Source organism: Cheilinus undulatus, linkage group 19, assembly GCF_018320785.1.
Source record: "Cheilinus undulatus linkage group 19, ASM1832078v1, whole genome shotgun sequence".
Lineage (NCBI taxonomy): Eukaryota > Metazoa > Chordata > Actinopteri > Labriformes > Labridae > Cheilinus > Cheilinus undulatus.
This window is the reverse complement of record NC_054883.1, coordinates 5,393,472-5,411,740: the sequence shown is the minus strand read 5'-3', so window position 1 is coordinate 5,411,740 and position 18,269 is coordinate 5,393,472. Positions and strand designations below refer to the sequence as shown.

The following is an 18,269-nucleotide window of genomic DNA, read 5'->3' as shown; positions in this document are numbered from 1 at the left end:
CTCCTCGATCCTCCTCTCAGTTGCCAGCTGATAGTAGGATCAGGAGAGGAGGGCGGAACTTTCGTCCAAGCGGAGGGAGCCAACCGAACCCAGGGGAGGGGCTTACTCCCCACATGACATCATGAGGGGAAAATCTGAAAACAGCTTGTTTCAGCACACATTTTCTGAAAGGTGGAGTTTGATTCTTGGGATTGTGGACAGGCCTGGGGGACATTTTTTTTTTGCTCGAAAAGCCTGGAAAAGTGTATTTTGCATAATATGTGACCTTTAGGAACAACTACTGAGGCTACTTGTAGTGGCCGACTGCCGTACAGTTCAGAGGGAGCGTGTTGGGATTGTGAGCTTGAAATGATTAAAAAAATGTTCTTGTTAGTGTAACCAGCCTGTAATTCTGGTGCCAACTAGGGATCTGACTTTGACCATTTAGTCAGCTGATCATACACATCTCTAATGACTGTATTGTTAACTTTTGTTAAGTTTTCCTCCTTTGCTTAAGCAGTAAAGAATGTTGCAGGAGAAGCATTCATCAACAAAGCTGTCAATCATGACGTTGCATCCACTTTTTATTGCACACTATAACAAATTTAAAGAAGATTTCTTATAAAAATGTATATCAGGACAAGACTTAGCCTTACAGTACCTAACTAAAATGACAGTAACCCTGTTTGAGAAAAACTGGACGTGTATTTTAATGCTAAAGTTTGCTCCTTGTTCCATCTGTTAATATGAGGGAGGCGGGGCTATGACTTTCCTGCAGTCAGTCAGCAGAGGAAGCTCCTGACGCTCTGGCTCTAATTCCAAGCGGCCCCATTTTATGTACTAGGCAAAGACACTGAACTGCACTGTTAACTACCATGTTAAAAAGGACACATTAACCTTCTACACATGGACATAGATGTTCCTTCTGAGGTCATTAACACCATGATGATGACAGGCTATTTTCTTCTTACTCTGCTGCATAGGTCTGAGGCTCGGCATGGAGCAGGATACATGGGTAATGGTGTCAGAGAAAGGAGAGAAGCTTTACCACCTTATGACGAAGGGAAACCTCATTAAGGACCGGAAACGCAAGCTCACCACCTTCCCCAAGTGCTTCCTAGGAAGGTATGATTTAAGCAACACTTTGGTTGACCTTGTGAGGAAGCCGTTGATTGTTTTTATTTAATTCAGTTTATTCTCAGATGTTAAAATTTTCACAGTTAGTCGATACAGAAGTCTTGCACATTGTTAGATGATGAATACTAGCACCTACTATATATATCCTCAGTACACTAATAATAATAATCTATTCTTCTGACCCTACTTTCATTTGAAATTGGTGAAAGTTTCTAAAAAAACAGCAGCCGCAGAGACGAAAGCCTCAGTGCTTTTAGTTCAGGAGGCTGTGTGCGTTATGTATATCTGCAGTCTCAGTCATGGGAAAATCAAATCCAGCCAGATTTAGCCCATGAATCTTATTTAAGGATTATTGGTGTGGTGTCTGGGGACGGATCGGCCATTGAATGCCGCTCGTAAATCAAAAGGAGATATCCCTGTGCGGCTCAGCTGACTGCCCGCTCTTTTCTCTCCTCGCTCGCCCATGTTAGATTACAATAAGCTCTCTGCAGAGGAATCCATGAGGTAACTGCAGTGGAGGGCCTGTGGTGCCAGAGGGCAGCTGTTCATCAAATCATGCCCTTGAATTTTAACAGTAGTGCCAGTGTACTTTCTATGTTGACTTTAATGAGCCCAAACATGTCGTTTTTTTCTCTGTATTTTCCTGGTAGATGAGACTATTTGCTATACATGATGATTCCCTGAGCAATTTGAGCATGCATGTTTAATGCTTTCATTTCAGTATTTTTGCTTTCTTCAGATTAGCTGTCAAAAGTTTGCCGTCATAGGTAAAAAGTGGTTGCTCCAGGGTTTGGTTCTTTCACATAAACACATATTGAAGTCTTTAAATTGGCTGTTCTCCTTCAGTCGTCTTTAAAATGAAGTATTCTCACACATGAGAACTGGTGTTTTATGATCTTCATCTACTTGCTGTGATTTTAATGTATTTTTCATTTACCTTTTAAGCTTTTTTCTTGAAAACTTGATGGGATATTTTACCTTTTGATCCCCTCAGCTGGGACAATGTGAAAGCCTGTAACCTCAATTTTAAGGTCCTTTTCTCAGACTCAACACAAGTTATCCTTTTTGCTTTAATGTATTCCCCACAATGTCAACACTTAGTGAGACTGAAGGAGTGACAAGGCTGGACGAGGTTAATAAAATCTACAAACATCTGGCTGCAGTCAGGAGCTCTCTGTGTTTGAAAATGGAAATTGTCTGCGGCGACCTGAAGTCTTTTTTTAGAGTGACACTCCAGGAATTTGAAATTTTTCACAAGAAAATGTTGCTCATAGTTATGTTTCTGTGCTCCTATTTTGATTCTCAAAATCCCAGAACAAATTTCCCTTGTAAACACACCACTTTGTTTTAAAATGAGCCATGTTTTCCATTTGTTTGATTTTTACAGAGATGCTCTGACTGGCAATAAGCACATTGATAATCAACAGAGCTTTAACAGTCCTTTCAAAAATCTGTGTAATTTTCAAAGCTCTGAGAAAATAAAAAGGCCAAATGGCTCAATTGGACATACTTGTGGCCATGTTACATGGCAGGGTGGTTTGGAATAAGGGGTTACTTTCTCCTTTGGTCCTCGTAGACAACACCAGATCCCTCGCGGTCTGGAGGAGGAATGGATCTGTCAGCTAAAATGATTAAAAGGATCAAACCACGTTGAGTCTGAAGGGATTATAATGTGAGAAAGCGGCTCAGAGAAGCTCCTTTTGGAAATGTATGCTTCTCTATATATCTAGGCAACACCTGGATGACCACTTGTAGATTAAAAGACATCTCTGTACTTCCCCCTGTCTGCTGTGACTTTGGAGATGATTACAAGTAGGCGTAATTGGTGAATTGGAACCAGGATGGTATGTCTGTGATGAAAGCCACATTGCCTATGGCTTCATCTCAGCCCACTCCCTCTATTGTTAAACACTTTGCTTTATTCTCTTTCCACGCCTCTTCTTTCTGTTTTTTTTTTTTTAAGGCCAAAGGCTGGACTTCTACTCCTCCCCTTTAAGTGGTACAATCTTGTTTGCGGTTTGGTTCCTGTGACAGCGTAATTCATCAAAGAAAATGTGTATGACAGCCACCTAGCGTGCAGTCATCATCCAATTTTAAACTTGGAATAAGCAGGAAAACAAAAGAGGTTCAGAGTGTTGGTCTGCTCTACATGTGGCAGGCAATAGTGTCTGCTTGTTGTGATAGATGTTGATGAAAAGCCTTGAAAAGATCGCAATAAAAAGCTTGACACCCTGTAAGAAATGCCCTTTGTCTTTGTCAGCCGCTGCTCTTCTGTGTGACAAGGAATAAACCTTTAGCTCTTTCAAATAGACAAATGGCAAATTAAAGCTGAACAGAAGAGCTGCTGCTGTGGCTGCATGTACATGAAGACAACATTTAGTTAATACATCAGGGAGATAGATTCATACATCAGTCAGAGCACCAGTGTTGCATGGAAATAAATGCTTCCTGAAAGGAACAACTTATTGTAAGCTGCAACTTAAAAAGATTAAAGTTTTGAACACTGATTAAAATCTGTATCTGCATGCTTATCATTGCACTGAAACCAAATGGCAGCTGTTCAGCCAAAAGTTAGCCCGACTATGTGAAAACCTTGAAAAATCCATGATATTGTGTTCCAAAGACAGACTCAAGTTTTTAAAATTGTTGCCATTCTCAAACATTAAGCTAGAACCAGACCAGCTGTGTGGCTAACATTAATATTGAGGTTAAACATGAGCAACAATTTAGCTCTGTCAGAAAATTCAGAAATTCAGTTTGTTGTTTTGTAATTGTAGCAGTTGTAGCAGTTTGGCTAACATTATCATGGCACCTGTAAATGGAGAAATAGCTAGGTTAGCTCTATCCGATGACTTTGAAAAATATAGGCTGTTTTATACTATATAGATTTAAGTTTTGAAGCTTAAATCTCCTCTTAATGTGTACCTTTTACATTAAAGCTCTTTTGATGATTTCTTGAATTTTATGTTAGACCCAGCTATTGCTATCAGTCTATTCAGCTAACATTAGCATGATTATTGGACAGTAGATTAATAGCTTGCTTGGCTTTGTCTGAAACTGGAGGGAAGAAATACAACAACAATGAATGAAATGTATTATGTTAGCTATGTCAGCATCTGTGTATCTGGAATTTGTGGCTAATTAGCAAGTAATTGCCAAGCTAGCTTGTTATAATTGTAAATTAAGCTGGCTAATGGATTTATGTGAAATGTCATGTGGTGAATAGTGTTAGCTTTAGAGGTACTTGATATTTTTTGTTTATTAGCAAGTAAGTGTTGTGCTAGCTGTTTACAATTGTCAGTTAAGCTAGCTAACAGAACTATGTGACTGGTTATGTGGTGAATAGTGTTAGCTTCAGAGGTGCTTGGCATTTTTGGTTAATTAGTAAGTAACTGCCATGCTAATTGTTTCCAGTTGTCATTTAAGCTAGCTTACAAAATTCCATGAATGGTTAAGTAGTGAATTATGTTAGCTTCAGAGATGCTTGGCATCTGTGGCTAATTAGAAAACAGTTGCCATGCTAGTAGACCAACGTGATAGTTATGCCAGCTATCAGAATTATGTGAATGGTTTGTGGTGAATTATGTCGCCTTCAGAGATTCTTGGCCTTCGTGGCTGTTTCCACTTGTCAGTTAACCTTGCAAAGCAACTGGATACGTCCGTTTCGTTGTTTCTCACTGGGGAATCCATCTTGCAAAGCTCCCATCTGAAACATTTGGGCCCGGTTAGAAAGTGACAGGACCAATCGGTGACAAGGGGCAGTACTTTCAGGCACGGCGCCAGTTTTAACAAAGAACAACACTGAGTTGTTTTTTTTTTTTTTTTTTTTTTGTTCAAAAACCACAAAAGTCGTGTACTGACATGTCTACAGTCGCCATGGTTTGCATTATTCCTCAGTCACGGCTATGTCACATGTTTTGCTGCTCTGATTGGCCCTCAAAGATGTGACAGAACGTTCATCCAGTCACATTCAGAGTTTTTTTCAAATCCTTTGCCCTTTCTTGAACACTTAGTATTGAAGGTTTCCCAGATGGATATGTGGAACACATCCATCTGGCGTGTCAGGTTACTTGTCAGTTAAGCTAGCCAACAACCTTTAGGCTGTAGCTTCATGGTTAGCATACTTTTTTGAGGGGTTGATGTTTTCTCATTCAACTGGTTTCAGAAAGCTTAACAATCAAATTACATGAAACAGCCTTCTTTTTTTGCTAGATTTAGCCCTCTTTGACTTAATGTCAAATTGTTAGTATTTCTTTGTAACAATAAAATATCACAATGTTAATTCGAACAGCATTTGTCTTTTGGCTTGAAATTACAGTATTGTAGATAAAATATTGTTGGAATTATGCATCATTAACAGTTTAAACTTTGCAAGTCTGCTTCAACATTAACTGTCAATCCTGATACATAGGATATATAACTTAATCTTGAACAGTTCAGGGAGGTATTTTAAGCAAGGCCCTTATAGAGTGTCAAAATTAGTGAGAGTTGCTTTGACAAAAACAGAATTTTTCAATATTATTGACAACAATTCTTCGACTTTAGTAGATCATTGTGTGGCCTTAAAAGATTTTCATACTCACAGTTACAGATTGAAAGACAAAATACTTCATCTAAAGGGCAACATTTACTGAAACATGTTAATATTCTGAGCCTGAACACAAAAAAAATGATACTGTTTGATTTTCAATTAGCACAGTTAGACATCTTTTCTGTATTTGGTTAATTTCCCCCTGCTCCACATGTAGATTGAAATACCAAGAATCCGTTTATTGCCCGTGTTTGACCCTAATCTACCCAAGGCCATGGGAAAAACATAACCCAAACTCTCAGGGTGTTTTTCCTTCCATGGTTTAGGTGCAGAGGTTGACAAATTGACTTTGCAATGGAGTTTTTATGGAGTGTTTTTCCCCCTGTGGTCGGCTGTGGAGAGAAAGGGACGCCAGGGATGAGTGGTTAAAGAGTGTAAAATGTTGGACGAATAAAGGAGCAGGAAGTGGAGGTGGGGGGTTTGGCTCAAAGCTGACACCAGACCACCTCCGTCATGTCCTGAAAGTAAACTCAGCTGAATTCCAGTGGTACTGCTGGCCATGTTTGTTTGTTTTGTTTTGGGGTAGACAGGACATAGAAGATGTAATCAGAGAGGCTACTGGTTTTCTGCATACACTCTCTCTTTGTTCATTTCCTTACTTTCTCTGTCTGAGTCACTAAATTATGGAGAATTATCCAATTTAGCTTGTTTAGGCCATCAGAAGATTTAGCTCTTTGTTTGTTGTTTTTAAATGACGCAGAAAAAAAATATATCTTGCATTTTCCAAACCTTACTTTCCAAGATACAATTGAATCCTTTGTTTTTAGATAATCTCATTTTGTAAGTCTAAAATAAATCAAGTTTAGAGGACAGATCACACAGACCAAAGCCCGCTAGCTGTCTTAAACACATGTAGCCTTAGACAGTAAACGACTCTCCTCTTTTCCCTAACAGTGTTTGCTTTCCTACTCACGTCAATATAGAGTAAATGTTGTTCATGGCAAGTTCTCGCTAATGATGGCGAAGGTCGCCGCTTTGGTCTGTTCAAGTCTAAATTTGAAGCTCTCCTCACTGATAACATTTTTTAATTTATTTTTTATTTATTTATTTATTTTTTGCTATACGTTAGTGACTGTGGTTGTTCTTATCCCCTTGTTGTCTTTTGTGTGTCCACAGTGAGTTTGTGTCTTGGCTGATGGAGATGGGTGAGACAGGAAACCCAGAAGAAGGGGTTCATCTAGGTCAAGCTCTGCTGGAGAATGGCATCATCCACCATGGTTGGTTCTCACACTTTTCTCCTTTCTTTTCTCCCGCCAGGACTTGCTTGATCAACATTTGCTTTTCATATGAAAACTAGATCTACTAAAGTCTAATTTACTTTTTCCGCACGGACGAGCATGCAAATGCCTGCCATTGCCTAACCTTACCTCTTTACTTTTCAAATGAATGTTACTCATTCAACAAGCAGAGTTTCACAACACTTTCACTTTCCTGGCGAGCGCCTGAAGTGCAGATGCAGCTGTTTTATTTATGTCTTAGCAGGTGTTCCATTTAAACACCCCCCTGACACAATGTTTAGGTAAGGGATTGTAACTATTAATCTCTTCTTGTCGTTATGTTTGTGTTATATTTGCTAAGCGGGCTGTTCTGTGGCTTTTGGTTACTACAAGTGTATTTCCTGCATGAGGCTTAAGCTGGCTAACACTTTGCATTCATATCAAATGGTGCATACCGCTCTGCATGTATTTTTCCTCAAAAGAGTAGGGCCCAAAGCCAAGTTGTAACTCAAATCACTCTCGGGATGCTTTATTGCTTCCTCGCAGAGAAATGAGATTGGGCTGCGGAGCTGTCCCTGACAGAGAGGAATAGCTCCGAGCCCTTCTGAGCGCTCTCTCAGTGCAGTTACTGTAGCAGTCCCCATGTGAAAAACGATAGAATATCTTTTCATAAAAACATTTAATGGAACCCGTACGGCTGCAGCCAAGAATACAGAGGAGGCTGTTATTACAGTCAGGAGGGTCCTCGACAAAGTCCCCTACAGCAAGAAGAGCTGGAGCAGCTGTGTTATCTGTGACCACTGTGTATGAGGTTTGCCTCTCATCTGGAAAGCTTCTTTCACCACGCAGCACTGCTTGGCATGAATATGTCTTTAAACCTCTTATGCTTGGAAATATGAAGCAAGATGAATAATGCTCCTTTAGGGGATTTGGGAATTTTTTAACTCATTTCTTTCTCTTATTCTGGCACATCTCCTTTAGAAACTTCCTCATGTTTTGAAATTGCCTCTTTAGTCACAGACAAACACCAGTTCAAGCCTGAGCCTGTGCTGTACCGCTTCCGCTACGATGACGGCACCTACCACCCCAGAAGTGACATGCATGATGTCATATCCAAGGTAAAAATGGTGCAAACGTAAAGTTTTATTAGCGGTGTAAATGACACCTATGCAATTAATCTACCCTCCTCTTTGTCTCAGGGTGTTCGGCTCTTCTGCCGCCTTCACAGCCTCTTCACTCCTGTCATCAGGTAAGCGGCCATTTTACTCTTTCCACTTCTTGCAAACTAGCCAGGTGGGGCTCCAGTCGCTTTGCATCTGGCTCTTACTCCTTAAAATAGCTCTACCTCAAAGCATCTAGAGTGAGGAGGGAAATATAACAGTGAACTATGAGCTCATTGTCTTTAAAGAGGATGTGACTTAAGCGGAGTCGGCACAGATGGTGATGGAGTGCGAGAGGGCCTCTGGGTGATGGAGTTGGCAGGTTTTATCTGCTTGGTCTCAAAACACAAATGTGTGGAGAAAGACCTAGTCTATCAGATGTTACACGCGGTTTTGGGGTTCTTGTGGGACTGGATAAACAGTATAAACACTGTGATTATTCCCTCTTGCTGCTTTGAGATTTGTTTTTTAAGCATTTTAGGACCTATTAGTGAGGAAAACAATGCGGCATGCTACTGAGACAAGGTCTCAAAGTAAGCCCATGAAGACCAAATGATAAGTTTGGAAACTCAGAAAATGCACAGTCACTGTGTTTGTTTTGTCAAGGGTGTAGTGCACATTTGTGTACTTTTTCCTGTTTCCAAATTCAATCCTACAATTGTTTTCTTTGCTTTTCCTTGTGGCCCAGTCCATTCATCACAGATACAAATAACCAGTTTCCTTTTTTAAAGCTCTGTCAGGGCACATTCAGTTACAATGCAATAGTCCTCCACATTTCACAAATAGTGCTAAACATTAGGGATGTTCCGATACCAGTTTTTCCTTCCCAGTACGATTCTGATACCAAGGTGTTGGGTATCAGCTAATACCTAGTTCTGATCCGATACTGGAGTGGATGAACAAATAGAATCTCAATGTACAGTATTTCTGTGACCCTAAAGTTGTTTTTTGCTGATAATTGAGTTTTACTGCTAATTATTAAAATAATAATACAGGGGGCTGCATCACAGGCTGTCTCTCTCTCTCTTTATGCTCTATTTGGGCAGCATGACGTGATTACAGAACAGCGTGCTATTGGCTGACAGACCCTCACAAAGGGTAAACAGTATGCCAGTTAGCATTCAAGCTAGTGGTAATGAATGATCGTAATTCAGTTACAATGGATATAAAGACGTTACATATCGAGTTCACTGGTGTGGATTTACTCATTAAAATCCCCAAAAGTTGCACAAGCTCCAGGCTCGCTAAAAATGTTGCTGCCGGGATTCAAAGGCATCAATAGCATCAATGGGATGGCACAACGGCTAGCTTCAAGAGGAAAAACGAGTAAGAGGCAGCTACTTATGGTTTAAAAGTTATTACCTCCGCCAATAAGGTTATATGATTGGCAGGGTTTGTTAGTTTGTTAGCAAAAAAACTCAAAGAGTTATGGACAGATTTTGATGAAATTTTCAGGAAATGTCAGAAATGGCATAAGGAAGAACTGATTCGATTTTGGGAGTGATCTGGATCACCGTCTGGATCCAGGAATGTTTTTAAAGGATTCTGTACTATTGGGAGATAGGGCTAATGGCGGAGGTCTGCGCTCTCCGAGTGGTTTCTAGTTTAACTTTTGATAAACTGTGTCGCTTCTTGTCGTGTACGACAGCGCCGGTCTCTGTCACACAGCCACCATTCTTTGCTGCTGCAGTGGTTCCTTTGGTTCTTCTTCAGTGCTTTAAAAACGGTAGCTTGTGCATGCAGTGCTTTCCAGCAGCGAAGAGGAATTGATTTCTGGCTAACATTTAGCACGGCTAAAGGAAACAAACTGTAAATCTAAACCAAACGGTATCAGATCGGTGCATAAACTTGTGTACTCGCTGATACCATTACCTGCATTTTAAGCAGTATTGGACGTATTTCTGATACTGGTATTGGAATTGGAACAACCCTAGTTGACATGGTATCGATCCTTTAAGAACACCCAAAACCAAGGTGCGCCGCTACCGATGAATAAATTCCATGGATAGCTGCATAATGTGAACCATGGTGACTGTAGACATGTCAGCACATGACAACTCAGTGCTGTTCTTTGTTCTTCATTTAAGAAAGAAATGTCATAAAGTTCTGATAAAACACGCAAATGTCTTCTACCATAATTGCTTCTTCTTGCTGCTTGCGTACATCCCAACTCTGCTGTGCCTGAAAGTACTGGCGCTCGACGCTGATTATTCCTGTCACTTTCTAACCGGGCCCCAAACAGTTCAAAAGGGAGCTTTGCAAGATGGATTTGCCAGTGAGAAACACGGAAATGGGTGAATCCATCTGCTTTGCAAGGTTAAGAATTTGTTGGTGTAGCGAGTAAAATATCTCAAAACTGCCACTGCTGGTTGTAGACACAGAACAGCATAGGGATGAGTCATGTAGATCGGCGTCAAGGATCGACCCTAAGTAATCGACACATTTTCACTCAATCTAGCTATATAGATCTGGACAGATATCCAATCTGGGCATTGAATCCACCTATCTGTATCTTATTTGTCTTGGTAATTAGTGTAAATGTGTCAGAGCTGAATCATTTCACATGGACACAAAGAAATCACTTAAACCACAGGTGTTTTCTGACTAAATTTGGCACATCTCTTTCCTCCTACTGATTTAAAAGTGAAGCAGTCTCATTTCATAGGATTAGTTTCCTGGTATGCTCTGTTATTTTTGGTGTTGAAAACAGCTGAATAGTGTTTAAGGTGACGGCTGCTAATGTATTTCACCACTAAAGCGCTGAATGAAGTGTGTCTGTTTATACTAGATTTCAGATAGCTTGATGAAAACTTTAATTTCACACCCATAAGACCTGTGCCATAGCTGGAGGATGAAAAATGATCCTGCATGTACTCTAGCACTGAAGTTTTCCTGCACCTCTGTTTGCAACTACAGAAAAGCCTGAAGTGATTTTGTGTGTCAGCATTCAATCCAATGGCGTTTGTATTTAGGCCAAAACTCTTGACGTAAAACCCTTGTCCGTGTACAGGAGGTATGTGTTGTTATCCAGCATATCAGTGCAGCATGTTTTCATTCAGAGCTCAGGACAATGCATCACAGAGCCTGGGAATGCCAGAGTTTAATTGGAGCAAGCAGCCCTTGCCTAATTAGGTATAATTTCCTGGCAGGGTGACAGAGATGAAGTGAAAAAAGGAGAGGGTGGGGGGTATATTACACAACCCCAGCACCCCAAAGGACCTATTGCATCCCCTTCATGCTACTGTGTTTCTCACAAGAAAAAGCGAGTCTATCCAATTTGACTAATTTGAAATGTCCATTGTTGGCTAGTTCTGTGTACATGTATTTTTTCTTATAAATAATGCAAAGCAACATATTACAGTGAAGGTTGCTCGTACATTGAGGTGGCATGAAATATTGACATGTCGATATATCATTGCCTTGACTCCAAAGATGCATTGATCTAATCACTAGGTATTTTAATTAAAAAATACATCACAACAGATACCCTGCCTGGTCCCTGATGTCGCTACATCATGACTTCCTACTGTGGCACCTATGGCATTACATGAGTGAAGGAAATTTAAATGGGATTTAATTGGCCCAAGAAGTTGACATAGGGATTGAATAAGATAAAGACAGCCTAAAGAAGATAAAGGGAGCTACATAAAAGTTCAATTCCAGTAAACAAATTACTGCTGTATTACCTTTTAAATACCATTTTATGTTCATCAGACAAGGTAATTTATCATTATATCATTGTTTTGTAAATTATCAACTATCTCTGAATTACTATGTTGGGATATACTCTTTGTATTGGGTTGTTTTAGACATATATCATACCATACAATACCATCCAGTTTCTTACATTATCCTTTAGTATCTTACCTTATTATATCATGACCCCCGTACTGTGTGGTAGGGTATCATATTGATTATGAGCCATGTATGGTATAGTATGGCGTATTGTATGGTATACTGTGTCTTGCCATGTCTGTTGCATCATATGTTTTTTTTATACAGTATTATATTTTATCGTATCATACCTAGTGGTGTAAAGCTAATCCGATATGGATTAACCGATCTTAATGTCAAATGTCCTTGTGCATCGGTCAGCGGAGCCCTGGATCGGTAAAAAAGAGTCATGGTTTTAGCGTTAGACATCAGTTTACTGAGGCTCTGCTGCTTAATATCATAGCCCGTTCTGTCATGCTTTGGCTCAGCGTCTGTTGGCTGTAGGTGCTCGCTAGGTAGCTGGATGTGTTGTACTGGTCATCACTAGAACGTCTTTCAGTTACAGTTCTGCACCTCAGGAAAAAGTCATGTGGACTTAATGTGAAGGAAGGATAACTTTCGAAATGTCTGCCCGTCTGTACGCTTTGAAGAAGAGCGATTAATGCTGCTTTCGATTGTACTCGGAACTTGGAAAAATCCTGGTCGGAAATTCCAACTACCGAGGTAAATGCATTTCATTGCATAAGCTCGGAAAACATGACCGGCCGCAGTAAGCTGATGTTTGTTTGGATGTTGATGATGAGAGAAAGAAAAAGTCATATGCTGTAAGTATGACTTGAACGCACTAGCGAGGGGAATCCTGCATGCATCATTGAACTTATACAGGCATCAAAGCGAGCTGTGCAGAGGCCTGTACTGTGGTAACACAAATGCTAAATTAGACAACACATAAAAGTAAAAGTTGAGGAGAAAGTGACTCTCATGGTGTGCGACACCATTTTGCTATGTCATTCCGACAGACTTGGGCTGCTTGGATCCTACCCGAATGCCTGAGTCGGAGTCCCGAGCTCAAGGACCGTTTTATTGCACTTTTCCATTTCAGAGGTCGGATTAACCGAGTTCCTAATTCAATCGAACGCAGCATAAGAACTACAGCAGCTCATAAATCTCACCTGTTGAGACGGCGGAGCTTATGCTTCTGAGGGAGGACTTCACAGAGCTAGAGAGCAGTTGATCTCCAGTGAATTAAGATACCGAGAGAGAGGAGATAACAATGTTTTTGCAACATGTAGACTCACATTAAGAGGAATTATGAAAGGTGAAATTTAATGTTTATCAAGCTGTTGTTATTTTACTGTTTTCAGTATTATTTTAACCCCTTGTTCTCCTTTACCAGCAAACTTACAGAGATCTGTCCATCCAAATCGTTTTATGATTTTTAATTATTTTTAATTTGTGCTTCTTGGGAAATTTTGATTTATTTTTTTCTGTTATCAGGACTGATAATGCCAAGGAAGTTAATAGTACAGAAGGACCAACATCGACCAGTTTAAACTCATTTTAATATTTATTTCCAAACTAACTGTCAAAGTAAGACACCTGGGCAGGTGTGTGATGAAACCTCTCTTAAACATTAGTTCTGAATGTTAGCACAGGAGGCCTGGGATTAAGTTTTTTTTTTTTTTTTTATAAAAGATCTCAAAATAAACTTAGATTATTATGAAATTATCTTGTTTTCCCCTTTTACAAATTTTTTTTGAAGCCAAAACTTGTTTTGAATCCATAATCAGTTTGTATCTGATCGAATTGGACTGAACTGAATTTAATTGGATCAGACTGAATTGTTCTGTATTTTAATGAATCGTCAGTGAATTAAATCGTAATCTGTGAATTGAGATACAAATTGAATTGTCTTGAGAAGGAGAGATGCACACCCCTAATCATATCAAATTCCATTGTATCCTGTTCAATCCTATTGTATCGTATTGTATCATATCCTATTGTATCATAAGGTATTGTATTGTATCATATCGTATTTTATCCTTTCATATTGTATCTTATCCTATCCTATCTATTCTATCATGTTGTATCCTGTGGTATCACATCATCTTCTATTGATCACGTCATATCCTTTCCTGTTTTGCCCTATCGTACCGTGTTGTATCCTATTGTATTGTATCATAACCTATCCTTTAGTATCCTGACGTATCGTATCGTATTCTGTTGTTTTGCATCCTATTATATCATACTGTAACATCATATTTTATTATATTGTACTGTCTCATACCAAAGAGTTTCTTACATTTTTTCTGTATGTTACCTGGTAACATTACACTTGTATTGTAGTGCATTATGTTGTTTTGTATGGTTTTGCATTGTAATGCAGGTTACCCTTTGATTTCCATTGATTTCCATCCCTACTACTAAGTTATGCATCACACTAAACTGGCAACTCAGTTCATCATTTTGAGAAAAATCTTGATGCCCTCCTCAGAAACTATATTTATAAATGCCTATGTTTTTTGTCTAAATAAATGTGAATTTGAATATTTTATCAAGACTAAATTAGCTGATTAAATTGTGAACTTTCACCACTCCTTTGGTAATATATTCCAAAGAAAGCTTTGAAAATGTAACATTTGCCTTCATCATCCATTTATCCACACCTAAATGTCAAGGCAAACTTTCCTCTTTGGATAGAGAGTTAAAAACCACCTCTCTGACCTTTCCCTCTGTTACTCCTCAAACTGCTGTTTCCTCATGCCAGACATATGGCTGCCCACCGGACCGCTGTTTACCACCCATTTTTCACTCTGACAGCCTCTCTGTGCACCAGCCGCTGCAGCCCCGATCACCCTGTCCCTAGTAACCCATTCAGAAGGGAAAAACAGGGAGCCTCTTGCCTTTTCTGGCCAAAGTGGTTTATGCACCGCACAGCAGGGCAACAGGCTGATAACCAACATGGCGAGCAGCGCAGACTGTCAAAACGAATTACGCAATTGAATGTTCCATTGTGGAGGAAACAGGGCAGCACTCTCCCTCTCACGCCTCTCACTCTGAAGAGCTCCAGACAGCTGAGATTTGACTTCAGCTTGGCCCACATGTCATGTCTGACTTGTCTGAGCTGTGTGTGAGTGAGTGGTTGCATGTGGTGGAAGTGGTGCAGTGGTGTAAGTCACGGTGGTTCTGGACTTTCCCGGCCCCTCTGTGTCCCCGGGGAGACCCCTGTGTTCATGGGAAAGTCACGGCTCCATTTCAAAAAGGCATTTCTCGGGGTCTGCGTGGCTGTTTGGACAGCAACACCAGGCGAGCATGGGGCACCCCACTGCCAGACACTGCAGGAGCCGCTACCAGCCGTGCACAGAGGAATGCTGTTTTGCTGTCAGCGAGTGTCAGAAACTCACATAGATTTATGATATGACTGCCAGGGCCTGAAAAACGAGCACACTTTGATGACAGTGTGAATTATTTATCCTCTTTTAGGCATTGTGCTTAAACAGACCATAAAATTTCATTCCTGCATGGTCAACAGATGGGTTTAAAGTGAGTCTGAGCATTAAATACAAACATGGCAGAGTCAAAATCGAAGGTTTGATTACATTTTTGTGTTTTTTTTTTTTTTTCCAACAAAGTCTCTGCTTTTGTGTCCACCCAGGGATAAGGACTACCATTTGCGGACTTATAAATCAGTGGTGATGGCCAACAAGCTGATAGACTGGCTTATTGCACAGGTAAGCCCTAAGTTTGATCAACTACAGTTATGTGGCAGAATAAAGCCTCTCAATATTAGCATGTTAATTGCCAAGGGATAAAGGTCAGAAATGGACAATTTCAGTTTTTCATATGCAACAATCACATGCTTTTTTGTGCACTGCATTTAAGTGAACTTGTTGGGTCTGCAGCTGGACTCTGCACACCTTAGCATCTGAAGAGGCAACTCCTGAATGTCTCATTTCACTCAAAAACCTCCCAGACAGCTCACTGGAAAAGCCCAAAGTAGTATGAGCCTTGTGGTATTAAACATTTAACTTTTTAGCTGCGCTATTTAGCTGTTTTGTAACTTTTTGATGGTCTGTTTTTCCATGGTTAAAATAATGTTGCTTCCAAATATTTTCCTTATTTCTCATTCAAAATAAAAATAGTTTTCTAGACAGGAGAAGGGAAGTTACTTTAATCTAAAATGTTATTTGGCCACACCTGTTATTTATTGAATTAGGTGTTTCAATCAGACCCGTTGCCACAGGTGTAAAAAATATCAAGCATCTACGTAGCCAAGCAGTCTCTATTTGCAAACAAGTGTGGTACCGCAATGGATGCCACCTTTGCAATAAGATGTTTCAGGAAATTTGATCCCTGCTGGATATTCCACAGTCAATTGTAAGTAATATTATGAGAAAGTGGAAGCGTTTAGGAACAACAGCAACTCAGCCACATATCAGAAGACCTCAAAAATTATAGAGTGGTGTCAACGACTGCTAAGGCACATGGTGCATTAAAGTCACCAGCATTTTGCTGATTTCATTGCTGAAGAGGTTTGAATTTCTGCTGGCTTCATACAAGCACAGAAACTGTGTGACGGGAGCTTCATGGAATGGGTTTCCACTGCTGAGCAGCTGCATGCAAGCATCTAATGGAGTGCTGTACTGACACTGGACCACTAGCAGTGGTTAGATGGTTAGGTTGGAGTTTGGTGGATGCTGGGAGAACATAACCTGCCTGACTGCACTGTGCCAACTATGAAGTTTGAAGGAGGAGTGATCATGGTATGGGGCTGTTTTTCAGTGTTTGAGCTAGGCCCCTTATCTCCAGTGAGGGATCTGATGCTTCAGCATACCAAGACATTTTGGACAATGCTATTTTTCTAACTTTGTGGCAACAGTTGTGGATGGCCATTTTCTATTCCAACATGACTGTGCCCCAGTGTTAATTTTGGCAGCTATTTTTAATTTTAGTTTTAGTCTTTAAATGAAACGTTTTAGTTTTAGTCCCATTTTAGTCGTTTCTACCCTTTTTAGTTTTAGTCTAGTTTTAGTCAACAAAAACTCAAACATTTTAGTTTAGTTTTAGTCCATAAAAAGTCCTCACATTTTACTCTTTACTTTTAGTTCAAGCATTTATTTTCTTGCCTAAATCTGGTACCAGATCATGGTAGTGTGTTCTCTGCACCCTCCCAAACCTGGGGTCCCTGCTTTCTACAGCTGAGAGGCAGAATAGTTACAGATGCATTGCATTTTGACTGATTTACCCACAGCGGAGAAATATCACAGATTTTGAATGTCTAACGAAAACTAAATTACATTTAAGTCTAGTTTTAGTCATTTTGACAAAAACTAAACTTAGTTTTGGTCAGTTTTAGTCATCACAGATCTGTTTTTGTTATTATTAGTCTGGTTTTTGTCATGGAAAAACAGGCTGTCAACGAATAGTTTTAGTCATAGTTTTAGTCGACGAAATTAACGCTGCTGTGCCCCAGGGCACAAAGCTAGGACTATAAAGACATGGTTTGATGAGTTCAATGTGGAGGAACTTGACTGGCCTGCACAGAGCCCTGACCTCAACCCCATTAAGCACCGTTGGGATGATCTGGAATGGAGATTGTGAGCCAGTCCAACATTAATGTCTGACTTGAATGAATGAATGAATAGGCACAAATTCCAACAGAAACACTCCAAAATCTTGTTGAAAGCCTTCCAAGAAAAGTGGAGGCTGTTGTAGTTGCAAAAGGTGGGCAAACTCCATATTAAAGTAGATGCCCTCTTAGTGTAATGGTCAGGTAGCCTAATACTTTTGTCCATAAAGCGTATATCTCAGCTAAATAGTTCAGCTTAAGTGAGATACTTATACAGGGGAAGCAGTTAAACCACAAACTAAACACTGCTAAACCATTTTTTATGTTTAGCAGTGTTAAATACTGATTTGATAGTTAAAGCACTTTGAGGCTGTCTCCTACCTCTAAATATTTTCAGGACACACTGGTGTAGTGGTGCAACACTCATTTAAATAGTAAATGTAAAAATCAAGATCAAAAGGCACAATTCTTTGCATTTTTTTGATTCCTAAACCGAGACACTGGTAAGAATTGTACCACTCACTTCAATATGGAATTAAAAAATGAATGTCTGTTCATGTTCTGGTATGTGGACTTTTAATTGAATCTCATTGAAGCAATATGGTAATATAAAGCTATTGTGGAGAAATCCCTGTCCAATGCAAAATATTAATCCATTTTCTTTTAAAGAAAGACCAAATTAGCTCTGTTTCACAGATGTTGCTGTAAAGAAACTGAGATAGCAAAGCATTTCTTGCCGTCAGACTTGAGGCCCTCAGCCGGGCTAGAAGGAAACAAAGAAAGAGAAGCAGAATTGATCCGACGGCCAAACTTAATTGACTCTGACAGGAAGCTTTGAGGTTGACAGATTGATAGTGCTGTTTAGGATGACAACAAAGAAATAAAATGTATATGGCCACCAC

The 18,269-nt window shown here is 39.8% G+C and overlaps 1 protein-coding gene across 1 annotated transcript in view; it reads left to right on the top strand.

The window, feature by feature from the left end:
• The window catches only part of prex2 (phosphatidylinositol-3,4,5-trisphosphate-dependent Rac exchange factor 2), a 180,038-nt gene that overhangs the window by 58,699 nt on the left and 103,070 nt on the right, over positions 1–18,269 (top strand). The window contains exons 10-14 of the mRNA XM_041814271.1: positions 963–1,104; positions 6,824–6,924; positions 7,939–8,042; positions 8,124–8,173; positions 15,454–15,529. Coding sequence (XP_041670205.1) covers positions 963–1,104; positions 6,824–6,924; positions 7,939–8,042; positions 8,124–8,173; positions 15,454–15,529 — 473 coding nt within the window. The remainder of the gene's footprint in view (positions 1–962; positions 1,105–6,823; positions 6,925–7,938; positions 8,043–8,123; positions 8,174–15,453; positions 15,530–18,269) is intronic.